Consider the following 21,042-nt stretch of genomic DNA (forward strand, 5'->3'; position numbering starts at 1 on the left):
TAGCCTAGAATGTGTCTTTACGCTGGACAGCTGCCTCTTCTCCTCTCCCTCTCCTGTTGCTACTTCAATCATGAAACTGATCAATGATCAGCTGATCAGCTTTTCTGTCGCACGTCCCGTCTCTCGTTTGTTTATCGCCCACTTTGCGCCAGAAAGAGGAAACCAGTGGATGTCAGGTAGGGCATAAACAGGGAAAGACGGGCACAAAGGAATAGTTTTCTTTCTTATTCTCATTTAAAATGTCTAGCTTTTAATAAATAATTATCTGAATCTTACAAATAAAGTTTTTATCTGATGTAAAATGTATAAAAGTCACATCACCTTACCATTGATTTCATATGTGCAAAATATGCAGAGCTGATGTAGATGCTGCATAAGCAAGACCAACAGCACGTGTATGTTTTAACTAAACTAACACGTGTGGTGCTGGGACACCATGGAGGGACTAGCTTTAACAGCGGAAATGTAGCCTTATCCATTGAAGTGTTAATTCCAGAATGTAAATATTGTGTGGCTGTTGGGAATTTCTGTGGTTGAGGAACATCAATGAATACACAAATAATTTCTTAAGCGCTCACCAATAGGAGGGGAGAAGTTGCAAAGTGCAGAGAAATGAAGATTTGTAAACCATCTGAACATGTGGATGGTTACTGTGAGGCTGCAGCAGATCTATAGATGGTTAAGAAATTATTTTAGAAACAATATCTGCATGGCTGCTATAAAGCTGATGTTTATGATACCTGTTTTAAAGAGCACACAAGTAGGTAGGATGGTAGGAATGACAAGAACCTGGAGATATTGGTTTGTGTCCTTTCACTCAACATTCAATTTTGTTTTTATTTTCTCTGGTTTAGACACTAGAACTACATGTTTAGGCTAAAAATGAAAATGATATATATATATTGCAGTTGTGACATGAGGAATAAGACTCGCCTCACTACACAGGGCCACTGCTAAAGGACATCTTTTGTATACATTGGAGACACCAGCGTCTTTGGCTAAACATCAGTATTTGACTTCCTGGAAATGAGAACAGGTTCACTGGTCAGTGATCAAACCTTTATCAATGTGATTGTTTTCTGCAGTAAATTGCTATGGTAACATACAAATCCACACATTCATTATCAAAGTGAATACAACAATCTTACTAACAACTTTCTTCTTATATGATTTTCATGTGTATCTGCTGCTGTGTGTTAGTTGCAGAGCTATTGCTGAGGTAAAAGACGATCAGCTGACTCCTAGCTGTTTGGGCTCCTGGTAGGCTGCTTCTTCTAAGATGGGCTGTGACTTCTTGGGCTTCTTTAAGAGAGCCAGCTGAGCTCTGACATCTTTAGCCTGAGTCCTGGCCAAATGCAGCTCCTTCCGCAGCTCGTTGATTTCAGCAATCAGAGTCATGTTTTCCTGCAAAGTCCAAAGTCGTGGCTAGATAACTATCAATTCAGCAGGTCTTTACTCCACATTACACTTTCACACTCTGTCATACAGGATATGTTAAGACTTCAGAGTTGCATTGTTAATGACTAATGCCAATGTACTGTTGTGATCTGGGTAATGACTAACCTTCATGATTTTGGTGTAGACCTTTTCGTGCTCCTCTGCAGATTTGACCAGCCTCATTTTGAGGCCATTTACTGTCCTCTCCTGTCGATCACACTGGTGACGCAGCGCCTTCTGAACAGTATCATCTGCATTGGTTCTCTCCACCTTTCAAACGGGACATACACTTGACAGTTTGATTTCAAGCCCTCCCAGCATCCAGGCAGCTCTTGGGGTATTTCTTAGCACACTTACCCTTTCAGTCTGCTGGACATATCGAGCGTATATCATCTGTATGTTGTCCTTCAGAGTTTTAGGCTCCTGGATGAAGCCGACACAGTTGTGCAGGTCTGATTCCAATCGCTGGAGATGCGTCTCCAAATCTTTGACCTGACAACAAAAAATAAGAGAAGCCCATTCTTATATTAAAAAAGGAATGATTTTTATTACACTTTTATCCTCAAAGCTTAAAGAGGATCTATTCTGCTCACTTCCAGCTTCATATTTTTATTCCTCGATTTTACTACAGTATATGTAGCCCAGTAGATTCACAGTTAAAAACAATCATCATTTACCTTATACTTGGCCTTCATGCAGCTGTTCACCTTGTGTCTGAAACAGGTTTTAGTTTCCGCCACCCTACATTTCCTCTGATTGGCTGCCACTTGTAAGCAAGAGCTTTTGGGTGGAGCCAAAGTCCTTCTAGGACCTAATCTTGCCACTTGGCATTAATGTTAGCAGTACCTCAAATCTGATTTTAAAAAAAAGAGTTGCTGATTTTGATTCTGGCCCAGTGGGTTTAAAAAGTTTTCTTTGCAGATTTCTCCATTAGACTTCAATTCAAGATTCTCTGAATGCCACTTCTTTCTCAAAAGAGTTAGGTCCACAATTATTTGCACAATGACACAGATTATGTAGTTTTGCCTCTTTACTTTAAAAAGGAAGCGTTGTTTGTTTACTGACCTTCTGACTCTCTTTGCACATCTCTTTGTCTCTGGTCTTCAGTTTGAGCTTCAGCTCAGAGACGGTGAGCTTCAGCTGAGCATTGCTCTTGTCGGTTTGTATCAGCTCTTCCTCCAGCTGCCGAACACGAGAAATAGCACGACACTGTAACTGGTAGTGTTGACACTGTTTTAACTTGACTGCTAATGCAGTCCTATCAGATCAATTAAAACAAGGTCAACCGAGCACAGCAAACTTTATTTCTGTCTAACTTTTTAACTCAACACTATTCAAATGGCAAGAAAATGTACAGGAACCCTTATGAATCATCTACATTTATGTATTCAACAGTCTCCACATATGTTTTCTAACCATGTGTTAACACAGTGCTAAGCTTTTCCATCTTTCACATACCTGACTGATCCGCTCCTTCTTCACATTGATGTCATGTTGCAGAGGCTCAGTTTTCTGCTTTAACTCATTCAGCTGGAATTCAAGAACAAACTTTAACTTCTCCAGTTCCTGATTCTTTCTCTTCAAGCACGAGATAATGTGATCCTGTGAGAACATGAACAGGTTGAACGGTTTTAGAGTTCAAAGGTTTTCATACATGAATTCTGAACAATGTCAAGAGAATCTGGTCCAGATCAGTCTCCATATGTCATGTAGTCAAACTGAATTAGACAGTACAATTTTACAGCTAATGTAGAGAAGAGCTCAGAGTTGAAGTGCATTGTAGGAAAACTTGTCTGTCTTTCAGTAACCCAGCGCTTTAAAATATGCTTATATTATACTTATATGCTTATAATATGCTCATATTCCCATAAATGTATGCACAGTAACACAGCACTTAAGCTTCGCTGAGAAATCTACACTGCACCTGCATCACAACTGCAACCCCTCTGACACCCTTCAATAAACCTACAACATAACCTGACGCACTCCTTTGTAGAACCAGAAGACATATCAACACAGCCCACAGCTGTTGTGACTGGCCTGTTCGTCCTGTGTATTTCTGGCTATTTTTCAACGCAATCATCATCTCATCTATAATGACTCATAAATGTCAGCAAATTCCTGGAGGGAGATCTGTGAAGCTGTCAGGATGGTCATGAAGGAAAGTACAAAGAAGCAGAAAAACTTGAGGAACAAATAAGTGAGCACTGAGCACCAGAGATGGGCAGTAACACGCGTTACTGTAATCTGATTACTTTTTTCAAGTAACGAGTAAAGTAAGGGATTACTATTGCAAAAACGGTAATTAGATTACCGTTACTTTCCCGTAGGAACGCTGCGTTACTGCGTTACTAAAACCGTGATTTTTTGCGAGAATGTCTCACGACAGTGACGTAAGCGAGTGCGCCGTTAGTGGCAACAGCTGTGTGCAGATCAACAGTGGATCACATATCGATTGTGGGAGAGAGTATGAGCATGCAGCGTTTAAAGCGTGGAAGTACTGACCTTACTTTGAGTTTGATTCCATAAAAAGTGACAAAAACATTAGCGTCCATCGTGCGTGCGAAGAAAACTTCTTTTTACAGCGAAAAAAACCCCCTAAACTTCCGAGCAAGCACCGAGTGCGCAACGCCGTAATGGGAAACTCACAGAGAAACTCGCTGATTCTTCCACTGACCGCGGCACACCTGCACCAGGGTAAACCTCCGCCTACCCCCAGTCCTGCTTTACAGGTGAAAATAGAGCAACAGGACCGCTGAGTCTTTGACTTTATTTATTTCCTGCTGTGTTTTACTTGCATCTATTTGAAAGACTGAGTGTAAACACAAAAAATATTTTATTTTATGAGCTGGAATGTGTAGAAAATAGGTTTAAATGTTAAACTAATTTCTTCCAGTCAGAGAATGTTGCATATAATTAAAATTTTGCTTGATGCATAAAGTTAAAAGATTAAAACTGATAAAACAAGTTTAAAAAAGAGATAATTTTCCATCTGATTACATTTTGTATGATGGATTATGCAGAAAAAGTAGAATTGGGCTGAAAGATCTATCACTTTATCACCTCGTCAGGTTGTAAATCGTGTTTTTAAAAAGTAACTAAGTAACTAAGTAATTAATTACTTTTGAAAATAAATAATCAGTAAAGTAACAGGATTACTTTTTGGGGAAGTAATCAGTAATTAGTTACTGATTACTTTTTTCAAGTAACTTGACCAACACTGCTGAGCACAACAAAGAGCAGGAACTCGAGGGGGCGAGAAGTCCCCAAATCTTATTTGTTTCTATCAGCTGGGTGTCAAAACTCATCATTAAAATGTCACTTTATGCTTTATGGAGTTAAAGCTAGTGTTAAATGATAAGTTAATGAATGTCGTCACTTCTGACTCCATATGTGTAACGTCGAGGCTTCAAAATGTAAAACTGTTTAAAATTCTGCTAAGTGGACGTTTGGTTGACAGGAAATGACAGCTCTGATCTTGGTCACCTTGTCCTGACTGGTCTTTTCATGTCCAGAGATCTGCCTCTTCAGGTCTTCAATGTCACTCTCCAGGGAGCGGATCAGCCCAAGCAGCCTCTGCCGCTCTTGCTTCAGTTTGTTTATATCAGCGCTCCTGTCATCAATCTGCTTCTGTAGACTGATGAACTGTGAACACACCAGCGTCCAACCAACCAAAGAGAAGACACACAGAGAACAGCAGCTGATGTGAGCAGACAGACAGGAGACAGAGCTGATGCTCTGCAACAGAACCAAACATTCAGTGAATAACAGAAGCTTTGTTCACCTTTTGTGCCATGATGCTATTTTTTCCCTTCAGATTTGTATTGGTCTGTTTCTCAGTTTTCATTTTCTTCTCATAATTGGTCTGGATCTCGAGAATCTTCCTCTCCTCGTCCTCTTCAGCCTGCTTTATGATTGCTTTAAAAACACTAATCTTCTGTTCGGTGTCCTCCTGACACTAAACGAAAGATTACCGGTTTCATTCAACTGCTGCACCATTTAACTTACCACCACCTCCTCTTCCTGCTCCTTATTACTGACCTGAGCGAGGAGCTCGGCCTTCTCCTGTAGCTTGGCCTCGTACATCTTTGTGAGCTCCTCCACCGCTTGGATTTTTCTGTCCTCTGCAGACTTGAGCTGCTTCTCATAGTCTTCCTGCATTCTTTGATGTTTTTGCTGAAGATCCTGGTACTTCTCGTGCTCCACAATCAGCTTCTGGCTGTATGATAGCTCTGTGTGTGATTAAAAGAGTATGAACACCAAACACTTACAAAAATAAAGATAACAGATTGTGCTGATCCTGTTCTCCTGTTACCTAAATCCTTCAGTTCTTTCGAATGCTTCATAATAAGCTCTGCAGAATTCTGCTGATTCTCACATTCCTGCTTTTCCATCTCTGTCTTCATGGCCTGCAGTAAAAGCAGGATACCTGATTCATCAAGGGCAGCAGCTACTGACTCAATTAATCAACGTCAAAAGTCACCCACTGATGATTGCTAGTCTTGGGAAGACATTTTGACCTTTAAGTTGTAAATCTATGTGAAGCTGAGCTCTCGTGTAACAGAGGCACACCTGTTGGGATGTTTTCAGAGATTCTATCTGCTGGACAAAGTTGTCAGACAGCTCTCTGAGCTTCTCGTTGTAGTTCATGTCCTTCAGGCGGAGCTGGTACTCATTCTCCATCTGCAGCTCCTCCAGCCGCATCTTCATCTCCAGCATGTGCTGGGTCTGAAAGTAGACGCAGGAACATACATTCAATACCTCTTCTTTTAACCATAACATGACAGTTGTCACCTTGTTGCAATTCTTTTAGCTTTCTTCTAAAGTGTCGTACATAAATAACTTAAACCAGACACATAAACACATGAAGTGTACCTCATACTACTTGGAAAGAGCAGATTGCTGTAGCGTCTGCAGTAATGTGAACCCCAGACTCTGCTTCGTGTGAAAGCGAGGCTGTCGATTTACTGGCTCACCTACATTCCCACCCTGACCTACAGCCACAAGTTGTGTGTAGTGGTTGAAGACCATGGATACAAGCAGTGCAAATGAGCTTCCTCCAAAGGCTCGGTGAGGAGCCTGTTCATGTAGGAGGAAGTCCAAGTAGAGCCACTACTTCATCACATCAAAAGAAGTGAGCTCAGGTGGTTCAGGCATCTGACCAGGAGGCCTCCTAAACGAGGTGTTTCAGGCATGTACTAAAGAGAGAAAGGCTGAAGAGAGATGCTGGAGAAGTTACATCTGGTTTGGGAACACCTCAAGGTCCCCGAAAGACCAGGATTAGTGGTGAGAGTGAGGTCTCTGCTGAGATGCTGCCCCAGCAACCAGGACCTTAGCTTGGTCCTGGTTGCTGGGGCATCATAAGAAGCCGAAAATGGTCGTATGTACAGAGCTGGGAACATCCAAACCAACAGAGGCTGTTCATGAGCAGAACCAACATTGCTGTCTCCCGCCTGATCCGTAAGATGAAGCTTCCCGGCCGTGAGAACAAATCACTGTCATCGTGGGAACAGTCACTGATGATGTCAGGATTCAGGATATCCCCAAGCTCAAGATTTGTGCTCTGAGGGTGACTGATGGTGCCCGCATCCTCCACCAAAGCTGTCGCGAAATCGATCAATGTAGAGCAGTGTCACAAACCACGGAAGCCCCAGAAAAGTGCAATCAAACGATGAGTTTATTAACAGCCCGGAGAAAACATCAACATATGTCTTCTGACCAAAATACATGTTGTGGACACTTCTAAAGCAGTGGGGTACACGCCCCCCCATGGCGTCAAATACAGATTAAAATAGGTTCCAGACATTAGTCACAGTTAATCGTACATTTTTAATAGCTATAAGCAGACATAGAACTTCTGATTCTTTCCTAAAATAATTTTCACATATGGCACTTTGTGTATGTGTGTTTTCTATTCATTAATGTAATTGTCAGTTATTTTCTCTCTTTATTTTACTTTTTTTATCTGTTTGTTTGTGACGTTCTACTTTAGTTCTACTAAATCTTGATGTAAAAACAATACACCCTTATTCCACGCACACACTCTGCAGTTTGCCTACGCACACACTTCTCTCTCAGACTTCCGCTGTTCACACACTATGAGTTTTTATTAGTTATTTATTATTTTGTACAAATCACACAGAATCATTCAAATCGAGTACTCACAACATTCACACACTTAGAATCACTCAAAATACGCTTTCCTAAGAGTATTTTATCAAACATGCTTTCAAGAATCAGAAAGAGGAAGTAGACAACACTCAGTAACTGCGTCTGTCCTCTTAAAAGAGAAGAGAAATAAACACATATGGGACAATTCTCCCCATCTTAGACAAAATGTGACCTTAAATGTCCTTTTCTAAGTCATGTTCTTCTTTAAACACAACTCTTGGCCTCCAGGGCATAACCTTTGGACTTATAACTCTGATATAAGTCCACACAGTACGGAGAACCTGCAAGTTCAGTTTTTTCTTTTTAAATTCTCCACACACTTGAAGAACTGTTTGTCATTTATCTGCCCAAGAACTTCATCAAATGGACCTCGCCGGGTCCAGTAATCTTCAACACAATTGTGTATCCTCATGTACACAACTTATTCTTCACTGGTATCACAGCACATCTAGTAATATCATCAGAATTACTTCATCATAGTAAACATTGATTTTCCTTTAAAATCAATTTACCATCAGAACTCAAGATCACAGCTGACTCGATTCTCTGAAATCCTGAGTCAGTTAAACACCTTGCTCAACTCAAGGTGTCCTTTTCTCGGACTTCCTCGTCCGAACTCACTCTTTTTACCCCGGCATCTCCACCAGAATGTTACGAGATCTTCCACTCTTAATTGGTGAAAGAAGGTAACTTCGTAAGTTCTCTCCACTGTCTCACAGTAGCAAACAACCTGCGCATTCAGAAGATCCCCTTCTCACTGTAATTCAATTCTCATAAACCCAAAAGTAAGCATATTATTTCCCTAGTCAAAAGTGAAACCGTTCCTCACACAGTAATTCTTAATCCAACCTTAAAGTGAAACAAACACCCTTCGTGTTTTGAAACTAAAAAGGAAGGAAGAGCGCCCAATTTTAACGGCGCATGTTATTACTGAACAACATGACAAAGTACAAATACTTTGTTACTGTACTTGAAAAGAATTTTCAGGTATCTATACTTTACTTGAGTAGGTATTTTTCTGACAGCTGTTTACTTTTACTCCCTACATTTTAATCAAATATCTTTACATTCTACTCCTCACATTTTTAAAACAGGCTTTTTTGATACTAGTATCTGTACTTAAGTACGAAATATCTGTACTTTTGCCACCTCTGTATCTACGTGTGTGTATGTAAGTATGCATGGATGGATGCGCTAGCCATGTATGGGGAGGCTTCATCTGGCAAACCTCACATGCAGTACAGCACTAAGGATTGTTCCTTCTAGGAAGTAGAAGTAGACTGGGGGGCAGAGGCTTCAGCTTTCAGAGACCCTGTCTACTTTTACGATCAGGCTTAAAACTTTTCTTTTAGATGAAATATACACATACATAGGATACATATAGTTAGGGCTGGATCAGGTGACCCTGAATCCTTAGTTATGCTGAAATAGGCCTAGGCTGCTGGAGACTTCCCATGATGCACTGAGTGTTGCACTGAGTGATGTTCCAAAGCTATAACATTACAAACACATAACTGACCACTTGCACTGATGGTCCAGGATCAAGAACTTACAATGCTTTAGGAACAAGACCAACAGGGGGGTGTCACACTATGCACTTACTCACCTTCTCCTCCAGGTCTGACTTGGTGATAAGGATCTCTTCCGTGTGGACTATGTGTTTGTTGCTCTTTAGACCTCTGCCTTCCTTATCGATGATTTTCCAAATCAGCAGACAGCCGTCTTCAGACACTGTCAGCAGGAACTGATCATCATACGTGATCACCATCTGAGGACACACATGTTTTAGTGGGTGGACTCTTTGCGTCTGAATGATCAGCATCATAGTCAATCGATTTTTTCATACACGATGTGAGATTGTGTGTATATCAATCTCACATCACATTAATACACATAATTTCCCCTAGGGATCAATAAAGTATTCTGATCAGTGCAAATCTCAATCAGAGCAAATCAGTGCTTCTGCTCACCTTGGTGACAGGCCCAGAGTGAGCCTGGTATGTCATCCATTCCTTCTGGATAGGTAATGGGTATTTAATGGCCCTTACAGTCCCACTGGAGGTCCCGGTGAAGACCACTCTACCAGAATGGGACACTGCAAGAGCAGTGTGAGCTGTCTCATCAGCTGGAACCTCCCTCAGTACCTGTGGATAGGATATAACAATAAACCCAGTTTTTTTTAAACAAAAAAAAGAAAGAAAAAACAACATTGCTGCTGCTTGAGATGTTTTGTTGATTTGCAGCAACTTAAAAGAACAAATCCAGGAGTCAGCTGTGCTTGCTAACCTGACAGTCTTGGATCTCCTTCAGAGTGAGGTCTGTTCCCACAGCCAGGATGGTCTTACAGTCTGAGGAGAAGGCCACACCTGTATAACTACAGGACTTTAGGACGCTTTCTGACTCCCGCTTGCCACTCTGCGTGTTCCACTCGTACACTGCCCCATCCACCCCACAAGACACGACCCGGCTGTCGTCCAGGCTCCATTCAATCCGACACACCTGTTAATTGAAATACCAGTAAATAAGAATGACAAATAAGCACTGGGACTCCTCTGTAACACATACTCCAGCTGACTCACCTTTCCATTGTGGCCCTTCAGATTAAGGATATTGTCAAAAGAGGTGACAGAATAGATTTGAATGATGTTTCCATTGACAGCTGCAAACATGTGGCCACCATTGCTAAAAGCACACTGAAAAGTGAAGGAGACAAAGACAGAGTCCAAGCGCAAAAGTTTTGAGTGGAAAATGTGATAATGCTCCACTTTAAGATGAATTATCAGATATCGCAGTAAATGCTGAAAACGCTAACCCAGGATTCAGTATTTACGGATTTACAGAACACAGCTGGATGAGACACAACAGAAGGGGGTAAAGATCAATCATTTCACCCTTGAATTTAGTAATACTCTGATTATTTCAGTATTGGCTGTTCAGATTTACTGCAAACACAAATGCAAAGCAACCTCTACCTCTCTACAGCTGCGCACAGTGAACTCCTTGAAGGTGCGGATGTCATCAATAAGCAGGTTCATCAGCCTGAGTCTGTCTGAAAACCCCACAAGGATGAAGAGGCCTGTGGGATGTAGTGCCACGCTGTACGCCTCCTCCTGGAACTCCTTGCACAGCTCCAACACTCTAGAGACAAAACAGAGAGAACAGCAAGAGCTCAGAAAGACGACATGTCATTCTGTTATGCAGTTTTATATTGTATCAACCTGACGAAAACTGATTGATATATATCTATAAAAGGAATTGTGTGTATGTGTTTTACTTTGTCTCGTAGTTCCAGATGCGGACAGAGCGGTCCAGAGAGCAGGTGGCTACGAGGGGCTTGCGTATGCAGATGGACAAACCAGTGATGGAGCTGAAGTGGAAGGACTGGGACAGGAACTCAAAGTGTAGTTTATCCTCCTAATGGAGTTGCAAAGATAACTTTAAACATCTAAAGAGAACTCTGATGCCTTAAACAAGTGGAGAAAAAAAGAGAGTGGAGGTAGACAACAGAAAGAAGACAATGAAGGAAGAGAAGGAGAAAACAACAACAAAATTTTTTTTTACCCTTTTTCTCTAGAGAATGGATGGGCAATTAACTTTTCAAGGGGCCACATGAGAAACTGGCACTGTTGTGGAGGGCCATGCTACATCAGAATTGAGTTCAGCCTATATTCTCAAATCAATTCTGATGGGGAGTTTATCAAAGGGTGCAATGTCTTTACATTTAAATCCTAATCTACCACTGACCTCATGTGGGCCACATCTACTCTAGATGATGTCAAAGAGAGGAAATATCTGTAAAAAGGTTACCTTAGAGAACTAACTTAAAGGCAGAGAAGCTTGTTTCAGATAAAAAATGAACTGAGGGGATGTATCGAGGCCTAGTATAAGACAACTACTCTAACAAAGTCCATGAATAAAAATATGGAGCTGCAAATAAAGACAAAATTATTTTTTGCTGGATTATTTGAACTGTTTTCCATGTTTCTTGGATTGACCTTTTTCTTTTCATTCACAAGACTTCGCTACTGTTTTCTTTGCTACAGCATATAAAGACTGTTAAAAATATCCAACTGGAAATTAGCACAATTGATCCACCAAAAAAAGAAGAGGAAGTGTTAAGTCTAATTGTTGAATGTTGCCATTGTGTTTCTTAAATTTGTACAGTCTTAGTTCAAGCAGTAGGATCAAAGCCATTCCTTTGATCCTGACCACCTCTCCAACCACTCTGTGCTCGGGGAGGTTTTATTGTAGATACATCCTATCTGAAAGATCTGTTTCTTTTTTTGTAAGCTTCCTGGGTTTACGACCCTTTGGTCAGCAGGAGGTCTGACACACACACACACACACACACACACACACACGTACACACACACACACACTTTCTTACAGAAGTTCACACATATACATACAAATGCTTTGTCTCAGAACCAAGGGGGCGTGGCTTTGTTCTGACGTGTTTTGTGTGAACTGTGTCTCAATAAAAAGGGCAGCAAGGGAGGTCGTGGTAGAGGTCATTTTCGTGGTGGACACAGGCCTCCCTTGCGCAAGTGTTTGATCGATCGACTGTCTTGTTTTCTTCATGATGAATAAGTCTCTAGAATTAGCGGGGATTGTGGAAACACAGACCCAACAGGAAGTGAGATCATACATAGAAGAAAAAGTAAAACAGCAAAATAATATGTATGTATTTCTGACTGCCGACCAGCTACTATAGTAATGTTTCAAGTACAGAGGAGGTCAGTGTGAGAATGGATGTAGCAAACAGCTCTACATAATCTGAATTGATGGGGGCATGTGGAAGAAAATAAAATACCAGCTAGGACAGTTGATGCAGTAATTTCACTTATACAAATGATGAACCCCGTCATTGGTGGTGCTGGTAGGTGTAACTGCAGAGCACCTTGTTCATGTCCACAGAGGACAGGCTGACACTGTACAGCTGTCCTCGGTTTGTGCTGATGGCCAAAGTCTCCTCTGCTGGACTGATGCATATGGTGTCAATCTGCTGGTATTCTGCCAAGGTCACACCGCTGCAGTATGCATCTAGAGGGATCTGACACAAGCATACCCATGTGCACACAAAGACTTCACTTTCCACCTTTTCTGAAATAAAGCTTGAACATTTACCTTTATCTCCCTGGTCTTTCTGTAACCATTCTCATCTGTCTGCTCAAACAGAAAAACGGTGCCAGGACCTCTAGAGCATGCAAAGCCTTTGGAGTAGGACAGGATTGCTGTGATGGAAGGGACAGAGGGACCTTCATTCACATTAGCATCTTTGATCTTCTTTACCTCCACCTGCCTGTGCAGAGTGAAGCGGGTATAAGCAAGAACATCACTCATCAAAGATGGATCGCTGCAGTGACCACAGTGAACCCATTCATCTGGTCTGAGATCAGCTGGTTATCATTTGTTATACGCATTTCCATTCCATGTTTTAACATGTCTGCCAATTTTTCCACTACTTTTTTAAATCATTGCCACACGTTATGAGTGATACTAGCTGCTCAGACATTTAAAGTCTTTATTTAATCCATCGGCGTGTATTTGTTGGACAACAATGAAGTTAGACACCAGGAATCATTTATATTTGCCCATCTGCCCAGTTTAGCAGGTGCTTTTGGTAGCCATGAAAAGCTCTATGCTAGATATTTTTGGGGTACAACCGACAGAATTCAATAAAATTAGTTGGTTTTGAGGTCAGATTATTCACCATTATGATTATGGACTTGACCCTGATTGGGTCAAAAATGGCAGGAACAGCATGGGGTGGAGATGAGTTACAGAGGCTGCTTCATGTAAAATAGCACCAGTTCATGTGGTCCAGCTTTCTCACCTGGCAGGCTGGCCCTGCACACAAGTCATGCTGATCTCTCTTCGCAGGTCTCCAGACTCAAACACCAGCAGTCTGCCAGTGTCTGTGCCAGCGATCACCCTGTGCTCTGACACCCAGGTGTGGCACAGGAAATTGATGGACTCAACCTTTGCAACACTGCTTGGTTTCAGGGCCCCCTCTGAGTAGCGGAACAGCTTGAAAACACCGGTTCCGCTCACACAGAGCTGTGTGTTGCTGTAAGGGTTGAAGCTGACCTGATGAGAAACAGTTACTATAATAATAACGTGTTCAGCATGTGTATGCCTGCATTTATACAAGCTTCACTGATGCAGCACAGATGACTCACCTGGGTGACAGGATTATTTGTGTTTGTTGTCTTCAGTGTTGCCAGGAGTTTGTGTTTCTCCCAAAGCCAGAGGATCAGCATCCACTCGGGGCTCCCTGTCAGGCCTATCAGGTACTTGGAATCAGGAGAGAAAGCAATGCAGATAAACTCTTGAACAGACATGTCTCCTGCACTCAAAACCTTTCTCTTTCTGCCCTGCTCATGCTGCAGGTCAAACACAGTGACGGTGGCTCTCTCTCCATAATCTGACACTGCCAGGTAGCGTCTGTTGGAGCTGATGGTCATAGCACGCATTCCCTGACTTCTCTCTGAGCCTGGAGAGACGACACCAACAGAAATAAATGCTGTTAAATACTAAAAAAACAACTTTCGTACTTATATCAAGAGCACCACCAGGGTAGAAATTTAGGTTACTTATGTTAGTTAGTTATGACTTAGACATCTAAAAATGAGCGCACCTGAAATGAACCGCTGCCATCGTTGGACAGTGTTGAAACACACGCAGCTGTTTCCGCTGGGGAAGACGACGGTTTGCTCGTCAAAGAAACACAAATTGTTCCTCACACCAGTCCGTACACCGAAAATGAAATGGGACTGAGCAACTACAAAAGACATTTTTAGATGTCACTTAAAATAATAATAATATGCCAGCAGCAGCAGACTTGAAAACTGAAGAGTGTCTCTGCGCATAACAAACACTTCCAGAAAACATTAATGCTTCTGAAAGCCAGAAAAGCCCTCGCGGAACCGATTGAGAGTCACGTCGCTAGGCAACGCTGGGAAATCCCGCGAGACCACGAGAACTCGTAAGGTGTTTCCAGACCGTTGTTTCTAGTGATGTGCATACCACTGATTTCCTTTCCGATCCGATACCAGGTAAAATTCAGAGTGGTATCGACGATACGGATTCGATATGGGCTCAAATTGTGGTCATAAATATTTGAGCCCATAGAATCTTTCAATCCCTAGAACAAAAACAAATGTCCATAAAAGAGGACATAAATAAATCGGCCAGTTCTAACAAGGATATTGCCTCTATTGTTTTAGGATTTTTTTTCTTTCTGGATTCGTTGTTGTAACAATCCCTTTTCGTTCAGAAGGAGGTGCTGTATACGAAATATGCAGCAAAATATAAAGCAGGGAGGTAAGGATTTAACACCATAGCTTCCTGAGAACCAACCTAATTAATTAATACCAACTCTAGCTGGTAACAAATGAGGAACATGAAATCTGTGACAGTCTGATTGCATAAGAATAGCAGCAGAAATGTGAAAAAGGAGGCTGAAATTCACAATGAAAAAGTAATGTTACAGTGTAATTACAGCAAATCAATACATTTTTTTGTTAGAAACTCAAGAAGAAAAGAGACTGAGAGATAAGATCTTTACATTCAGACAGATTCAAATGTCTGTGTGTCTTTACGCTTGTGCTTCAGTTTATAGGTAAAAATAAAATGAGAACATATATAGGGGCGGCTGTAGCTCAGGCGGTAGAGCAGGTCATCTACTGATAGGAAGGTTGCCAGGTTTCCTGGCTTCCCCTAGTCTGCATGCCAAATATCCTTGGGCAAGATATTAACCCCAAATTGCTTTTCAATGCATCCATCGGAGTATGAATGTGTGTGAATGCTTCTTAGAAAGCACTTAGAACACTTAGAACAATGTGCTTGTGCGAATGGGTGTGAATGGGTGAATGCACAAGTTGTGTAAAGCGCTTTGAGTGCTCAGAAGAGTAGAAAAGCGCTATATAAGAACCAGTCCATTTACCATATAAGAGAAGGATTAAAAATGTCTATTGGTTTCTCCAGTTTTGCTTTATTGTGCATTTTTATGTAGCCAAGACTGGTTTAGTGAACTGGTGAATGAAAAATGAACAAATGTAATCTTTTTTGTGAATAAGTGTATAAATAATCTGCACACACACATGTACATTTTTGTTTCTCTGAGTCATTATTAGCAGAGCTAAGTCGAGATCGTTTATTTGTCTTCACTGTCAGAGATCTGATTGTATTTCCTGTGTCGTGTGTGCTTCCAGGTTTGGAGTAAAAAGGAAGGTGAGAAAAAAGTTTTATGCTGTCACAGTCACTCATCTAAAGACAGGTTGTTGAATGAAGCAACTGAACATGTTTAAATGTGGAGTTACTGCAGATTTCTGTGCACTTGTCATAGCTGTGGATTGTTCGAAGTGTTCATGTGTCCTTCAGGTTCTCCAGTTTCTTTAAAGTGCAGGTATGCAGGTTACCTGATCCATGTTTTCTGGTGGTGCATCAAAGTGACATTTCACCCTGCCATATTGAAGTAACTCATTCAAGGAGCTTCAGTCTTAGGTACTGATTTAGTTATCTTACTGACTCATCAGTTTCTGCACCAAAGCTTCTCTCACCAAAGCCACGGCATAGCTGGACAAGGTCATTGTTCCAACCTAAGCCACACTGCCTAGAGTATTTAGTTCACTTTGTGGCAGTTTCTTTATTTCTTAATGTTTTTTTTCTGTTAGTGCCTGGAACTGAGTTGCTTCGTCAGCAGCTCCTTCAGTTGTTGGAGGATGGAGAAGAGGATGCAGCTGTGACTTGTGAGACGTCGTCTGAGTTGGCTGCTACTCACTGGGAAATCAGAAACATGGTGTCCTTGCAAAAGTAGAAAGAGGCCAGGCCTTGTCTTATTGACAATATGTTAGCTCCTCTGGCTCCACAGCCACACAGTGTGTGTCAGTGTGGCAAACAAGTTGTTGTGAGGTGCCTGGACTGACTGCCTCTTCCATTCCTTTGTGCCCACTGTGATATTGCAGTTCACACACGCTTTGTCCTGCACAACAGAGAGGCAGTAACAGGAGGGTTTTTGCAGCCTTCATCAGAGTTTCACCAGCAAATAGGTACAGTTTTTAAGTCCTATACATTCCTTACTATGCACTATGAGTGGGTGCTGTTATTGTATATTTATTGTGTATCAGTGGACTTCCAATTCTTTTTATATATATTGTGTGTTTTAATGTTAGTGCGGCTGTTGCCTGTGCAAAGGCCAGATGATGTGTGTGGCTGCACAGCAGGTAACGTTGAGGGTTCACCTGGCGCAATAGTGGCTCTTGTAACCATAAATGGTAAGTGGCCCTTTTGTCACACAATACATACACAATAGACGTGTTTACAGGTTTTAGTGCATACTGTGCATTGCTATCTTGTTTGGAATTACCCTTGGCCCACGGTATATGCACCTATCAAAGGTCATTTGGATTTACCAGACTGATTTGAAAGCAACATGAAAAAAAAGATAAAACTAGGTCAAAATATTTTGCTTAGTACTGACATACATACATGCCAGGCATACATACTTGTGGGCTCCTTGGTGGCGTAGGTGCTGTTGACCTTAACCTGTTACTTAATTTATTAACTTAAACTTATCCGTCCTACAGGCCGTTATAACCTCTCAATGCCAGCTGCCTCTCAATGGTGAGCTGCACCTGCTGTGGCCTAATGTGGTCCTAATGTGTCTGTGTGTGAGATTCCACTTAGTTTCCTGCTGATTAATTATTATTTGTAGACTAACTAAAATGCAGGGTGAACAGACATGCTGACCCACCTGACTTTGGGGTGGAACAAAAGGAAAGTGAAGCAGCTGGGCTGCACTTTGAGCCAGAGATATCTAAAGGTAAGTTTTTCAACACTAATTTTGATGTGTGTGGTAATGGGGAAAAGCACCAGTACTCTAAAAATGTCAAAGTGAATGACATTTATTAATGTATTATTAGATCAGAGGATCCTTAGAGAACAAGTGGAGAGCCTAAATGTGGATGACAACACACTACAGCAATAGGTGGTTGATGTGCAGAACTGGGCTGAAGGTGACTCTCAATATAATGCACACCTATACAATGATAGGACCCACCATGGCCTCATTAATGAACTAAAGGTAGAGTTAATATCTTTCTGACAGTGTCAACAATGAAACATAAGGCTTGTAAAAGCAGAATTCGTGGCAGAGTTGTTGCATTTGATCAAATGGGATTGTACCTGGATTGAAATGCTGTTGTACAAGATGGTTTTATAAACCTGAACACCAACGTACTTGTTGTCTCATGATAATGCAGCGCATGAAGGCTACAGATGTCTTATAATCAATATCTGTCAAGTCAATGATAACAGACTGCACTGTAGTTCAGTCCATACACCTCACTGATGTACAACAGAACTGTAGAGTAACATTAGGCTGAACAAAGAGAGTTATTATGTTCTTTTATGGTATTATTTTCATTCTCTCTGCATCACACTTGGTAGTCTGTCTGTGAAGGTTCTCAGTCATCCAGGTCATCGAAGTCTAAGGAGCTTGGAAAAAAAAGCCTCTGGACTTTAAGTTTCCCTGAAGATGTTCATCTCATCTTTTCTCATCTGAAAAGCTTCTTCAGTTCTAAGGTCAAATGGTGGAGAGTCCCAGATTTTAAGCCCTATGGGAGTGTCCCCTCAAGAGGGACATGGACCCCCTATTTATCCTCTATCATCATTTATCCACTATCATTAGCCAAGATGTGAAAACAGTTGTAGGTCCCAATCAGCCAAGGTTTTGGGTGAACCCATTGTGAAACCTAGCCCCACCGTATTATGTTATTTATTGAAGTCAGATGGCCCAGGATGTGAGTGGGCTCTAAGGCGTCTGGGAAGGATCTCAAAACTGGATTATAGATGGCAGACAGTTGGTGTTGTAAACCACCGCCTCTGTTCAAAGATGGTCGCTCACAGTGGACATAAATGGCTTCTTTCACTCCTCTTTAAGACCATCTGTCCTCTCTGTCCAAAATGTGAATGTTGGCATCCTCAAAAGAGTGACCTTTGTCCTTTAGATGGAGATGGACAGCCGAGTCTTGGCCCCTGGATTTGGCTCTTCTATGTTGTGCCATGTGCTTATGAAGTGGCTGTTTGGTCTCTCCAATGTAGAGGTCTGAGCATTGCTCGCTACACTGTACAGCATACGCTGCGTTGTTAACTTTGTGTGCGTTATAGTAGTTTAGATTTCCTGCATTTGGTTGGTGATAATTTCAAACCCTATATAGCACACGTAGTACAGCTTTTCTACAGTATTCTTGGAAAGGCACATGGAGTTATGTCTCAGCCACTTAAATGAAACAATACACTTATGACATTTGTGTGAAAAGTACCGCCCCCCTTAAAGGGAAAGTCTAGCTCTGGAAATTCTGCTTCAAAGACTGATTGCTGAATGTGAGTGATCAGTTTTATGTATTATACTCATCCTGTATTCTTATTAATATTCCTCTCACTTAGAAACTGATCAAACCGATGGCAGCCTTGGAGCGTTGCAGGCACGAATAGAGGAGTTTGTCGCCATCATCAGAGTGCAAACAAAATCTTTACAAACAAAGACAAAGTGGTATGTCCCTGTTTCTTTGAAATGGGCCGTTTGATACTTTTGCAGTTTGGTGCATGTACGGCTACTTTGTAAACAGAATAAAATCTTATCCAGGTTTGTTTTAGCTGGATGTGATGCATGTTCTAGCAAACAAATTGAAGAGTGTGGATTCTAATCTAAATATATACATTATGTGAAGGTGTGCCTTTTTTATGATTATTTACAGATAGCAACAAGAGGCGACAAAGAATTCACAAGGTCATCTTAGATGAGAAGAACCAAGCTTGCTGAACCAACAAAGCAAATTGTGTCCAGTGATGCCCTCATCCAGACCGACATTTGGCCCTGGCAGAGCACAAGTGAATGTAAGCTCTTCATTTATAAATATTTCAAATGTATCCTGTTTAAACAAATTCCCAGTATCTGAGCAGCAGTTGGATGTTCTGTTCTTGAATGATAATATGCTATTATGTTTTCCCTTCTGATGTTGATAAACTGTAGCTGCTGCTGACCTCCAGACAAAGAGAAAGGTCTTTGAGAAGGTGATGGCTGTGAGGTGCCTGAGAGAGGAGGAGATGATCGTTTGCAGGGAAATGCAGCATCACTGGACAGTGTTGTGAGTGCGATCTGTGGTGTTGGGGACAATCTCCTCAGACTGTAAGCACATCTATTATTTATTTATGTATTTATTTTATTTTTTTGGATGAATTGATTGAAAATAACAGCAGATGCTAAAGGATCCTAAATCCTTGTGTTTATAAGGTGAGTTATTTTGTTACTTTACTCATATTTATTGGTTTTGTTCTTTTTACAGCCTCCCTTTTTGGCATGTCGGAGGATGCACAGAGGGGACTGTGATTACAATGTAATGATTACAGGACATCAGACTACTTGTTCTTATTGTTTAATCACGAAAAATTGTCATATAGAAATAAAAAACCTGAAGTTGTTAATTGATGCTATTTGAACACTATATCTTGTCATTTAACATGTATATACTTGCCTGGAAATTTCAACAGCTTTTCGTGTGTTTTGAAACTGGGTTTTCGGAGACCTCAAATGTAAAATGTTCTGTCTCTAAAGCACACAAAAATGTTCGGACATTTTTCATAGTGCATGTTTGAGGATTATTTTTTCCAGAGAAATAATTAACACAGTTCAGCGGGCTACATGCTGAACTTAAAAAGCAAAGTATTGATCCAATCGTGCTAGTATCGATCCGATACCAATGCTAGAGTTGTTATCCATACTATCCATATTTGGATCGATCCGCCCACCTCTAGTTGTTTCATTTCTGTTGACCTTCCAGTTATTTTTTTAAACTGCGTTAAAAATTATGTCACTGACCAGGTTGTTGGTTAGTTTTAGAGTAGGCTACAAAATCCTTTAAATAGTGAAATGTAAAAAAATTTAGCAGAGTGCATTTTATTCACCAAATTTTGTTCTCATACTCAACAGTTAACTTGTGCATCACTCACCACTGTTACTTGAGAGCACAATAAATATGAGCCTGAATGAAAAATCTTATTCCCTTTTAATCAAAAGTGGTATGGTGAGTATTATTTACTTCTTAGAAAATAAAGTTTGCCAAAATAAGTTGTTGATAGCTTGTTTTTGTTATACAGTCTATGATTGTATGTAGGCTACTAATAGTTGATGTTACAAGAAATATTTAAAATGATTTCAGTAGAAGAGGTAAAGATGGTGAATTCCAGATTAAATAGTGCGCTCATGAGATACAGCTTTAAGATGTGGCAGGATAAGGATGTGTTGTCAGCAGCTAGAAGACAACCAGTGGCATTAGCTCTGTACAATTTGTCAGGTGATTAGTAATGCTGATGAAGACTGTGTTGTGTTCAAAAAGTGAGTAAGAGGAACTTGAGTAAGTTGAGCAGAAA

At 41.0% G+C, this 21,042-nt stretch overlaps 1 protein-coding gene and 1 long non-coding RNA gene across 7 annotated transcripts; one reads left to right on the top strand and one right to left on the bottom strand.

The window, feature by feature from the left end:
• Positions 1-792: 792 nt before the first annotated feature.
• On the bottom strand, positions 793-14,561 carry cfap57 (cilia and flagella associated protein 57). Of its 3 annotated transcripts, XR_014276786.1 has the most exons (22): positions 14,249-14,561; positions 13,791-14,104; positions 13,445-13,698; positions 12,736-12,910; positions 12,509-12,661; positions 10,883-11,022; positions 10,581-10,746; positions 10,188-10,301; positions 9,895-10,107; positions 9,579-9,752; positions 9,215-9,376; positions 6,010-6,165; positions 5,753-5,846; positions 5,479-5,669; positions 5,222-5,395; positions 4,924-5,082; positions 2,896-3,039; positions 2,503-2,619; positions 1,795-1,929; positions 1,564-1,707; positions 1,149-1,404; positions 794-1,020 (listed from the first exon to the last, which is right to left on the bottom strand). XR_014276786.1 is itself a non-coding variant. In XM_082533548.1 (21 exons), exons 1-21 carry the CDS (start codon positions 14,403-14,405, stop codon positions 1,231-1,233), a joined length of 3,477 nt encoding a protein of 1,158 aa, XP_082389674.1. In that variant the 5' UTR covers positions 14,406-14,561; the 3' UTR covers positions 793-1,230. The 3 variants fall into 3 exon arrangements, 2 of the variants coding, with proteins under 2 accessions (XP_082389674.1, XP_082389673.1); XM_082533548.1 differs by having other exon boundaries at positions 793-1,404; positions 10,883-10,989; XM_082533547.1 differs by having other exon boundaries at positions 794-1,404.
• LOC309706797 lies at positions 13,832-20,923 on the top strand. 4 transcript variants are annotated; one of them, XR_014276790.1, is made up of 10 exons: positions 13,832-13,901; positions 14,001-14,048; positions 15,825-16,116; positions 16,287-16,661; positions 16,785-17,434; positions 17,535-18,716; positions 19,060-19,165; positions 19,371-19,509; positions 19,646-19,801; positions 19,959-20,923. It is a non-coding gene; the product is annotated as an uncharacterized lncRNA (long non-coding RNA). The 4 variants fall into 4 exon arrangements; XR_014276793.1 differs by lacking the exons at positions 13,832-13,901; positions 14,001-14,048 and adding an exon at positions 14,659-14,934 and having other exon boundaries at positions 16,785-16,886; positions 17,343-17,434; XR_014276791.1 differs by lacking the exons at positions 13,832-13,901; positions 14,001-14,048 and adding an exon at positions 14,659-14,934.
• The last annotated feature ends 119 nt before the right edge of the window (positions 20,924-21,042 follow it).

The sequence above is a fragment of the Aulonocara stuartgranti genome, assembly GCF_965226115.1.
Source record: "Aulonocara stuartgranti genome assembly, chromosome: 5".
In the NCBI taxonomy this organism is placed as follows: domain Eukaryota; kingdom Metazoa; phylum Chordata; class Actinopteri; order Cichliformes; family Cichlidae; genus Aulonocara; species Aulonocara stuartgranti.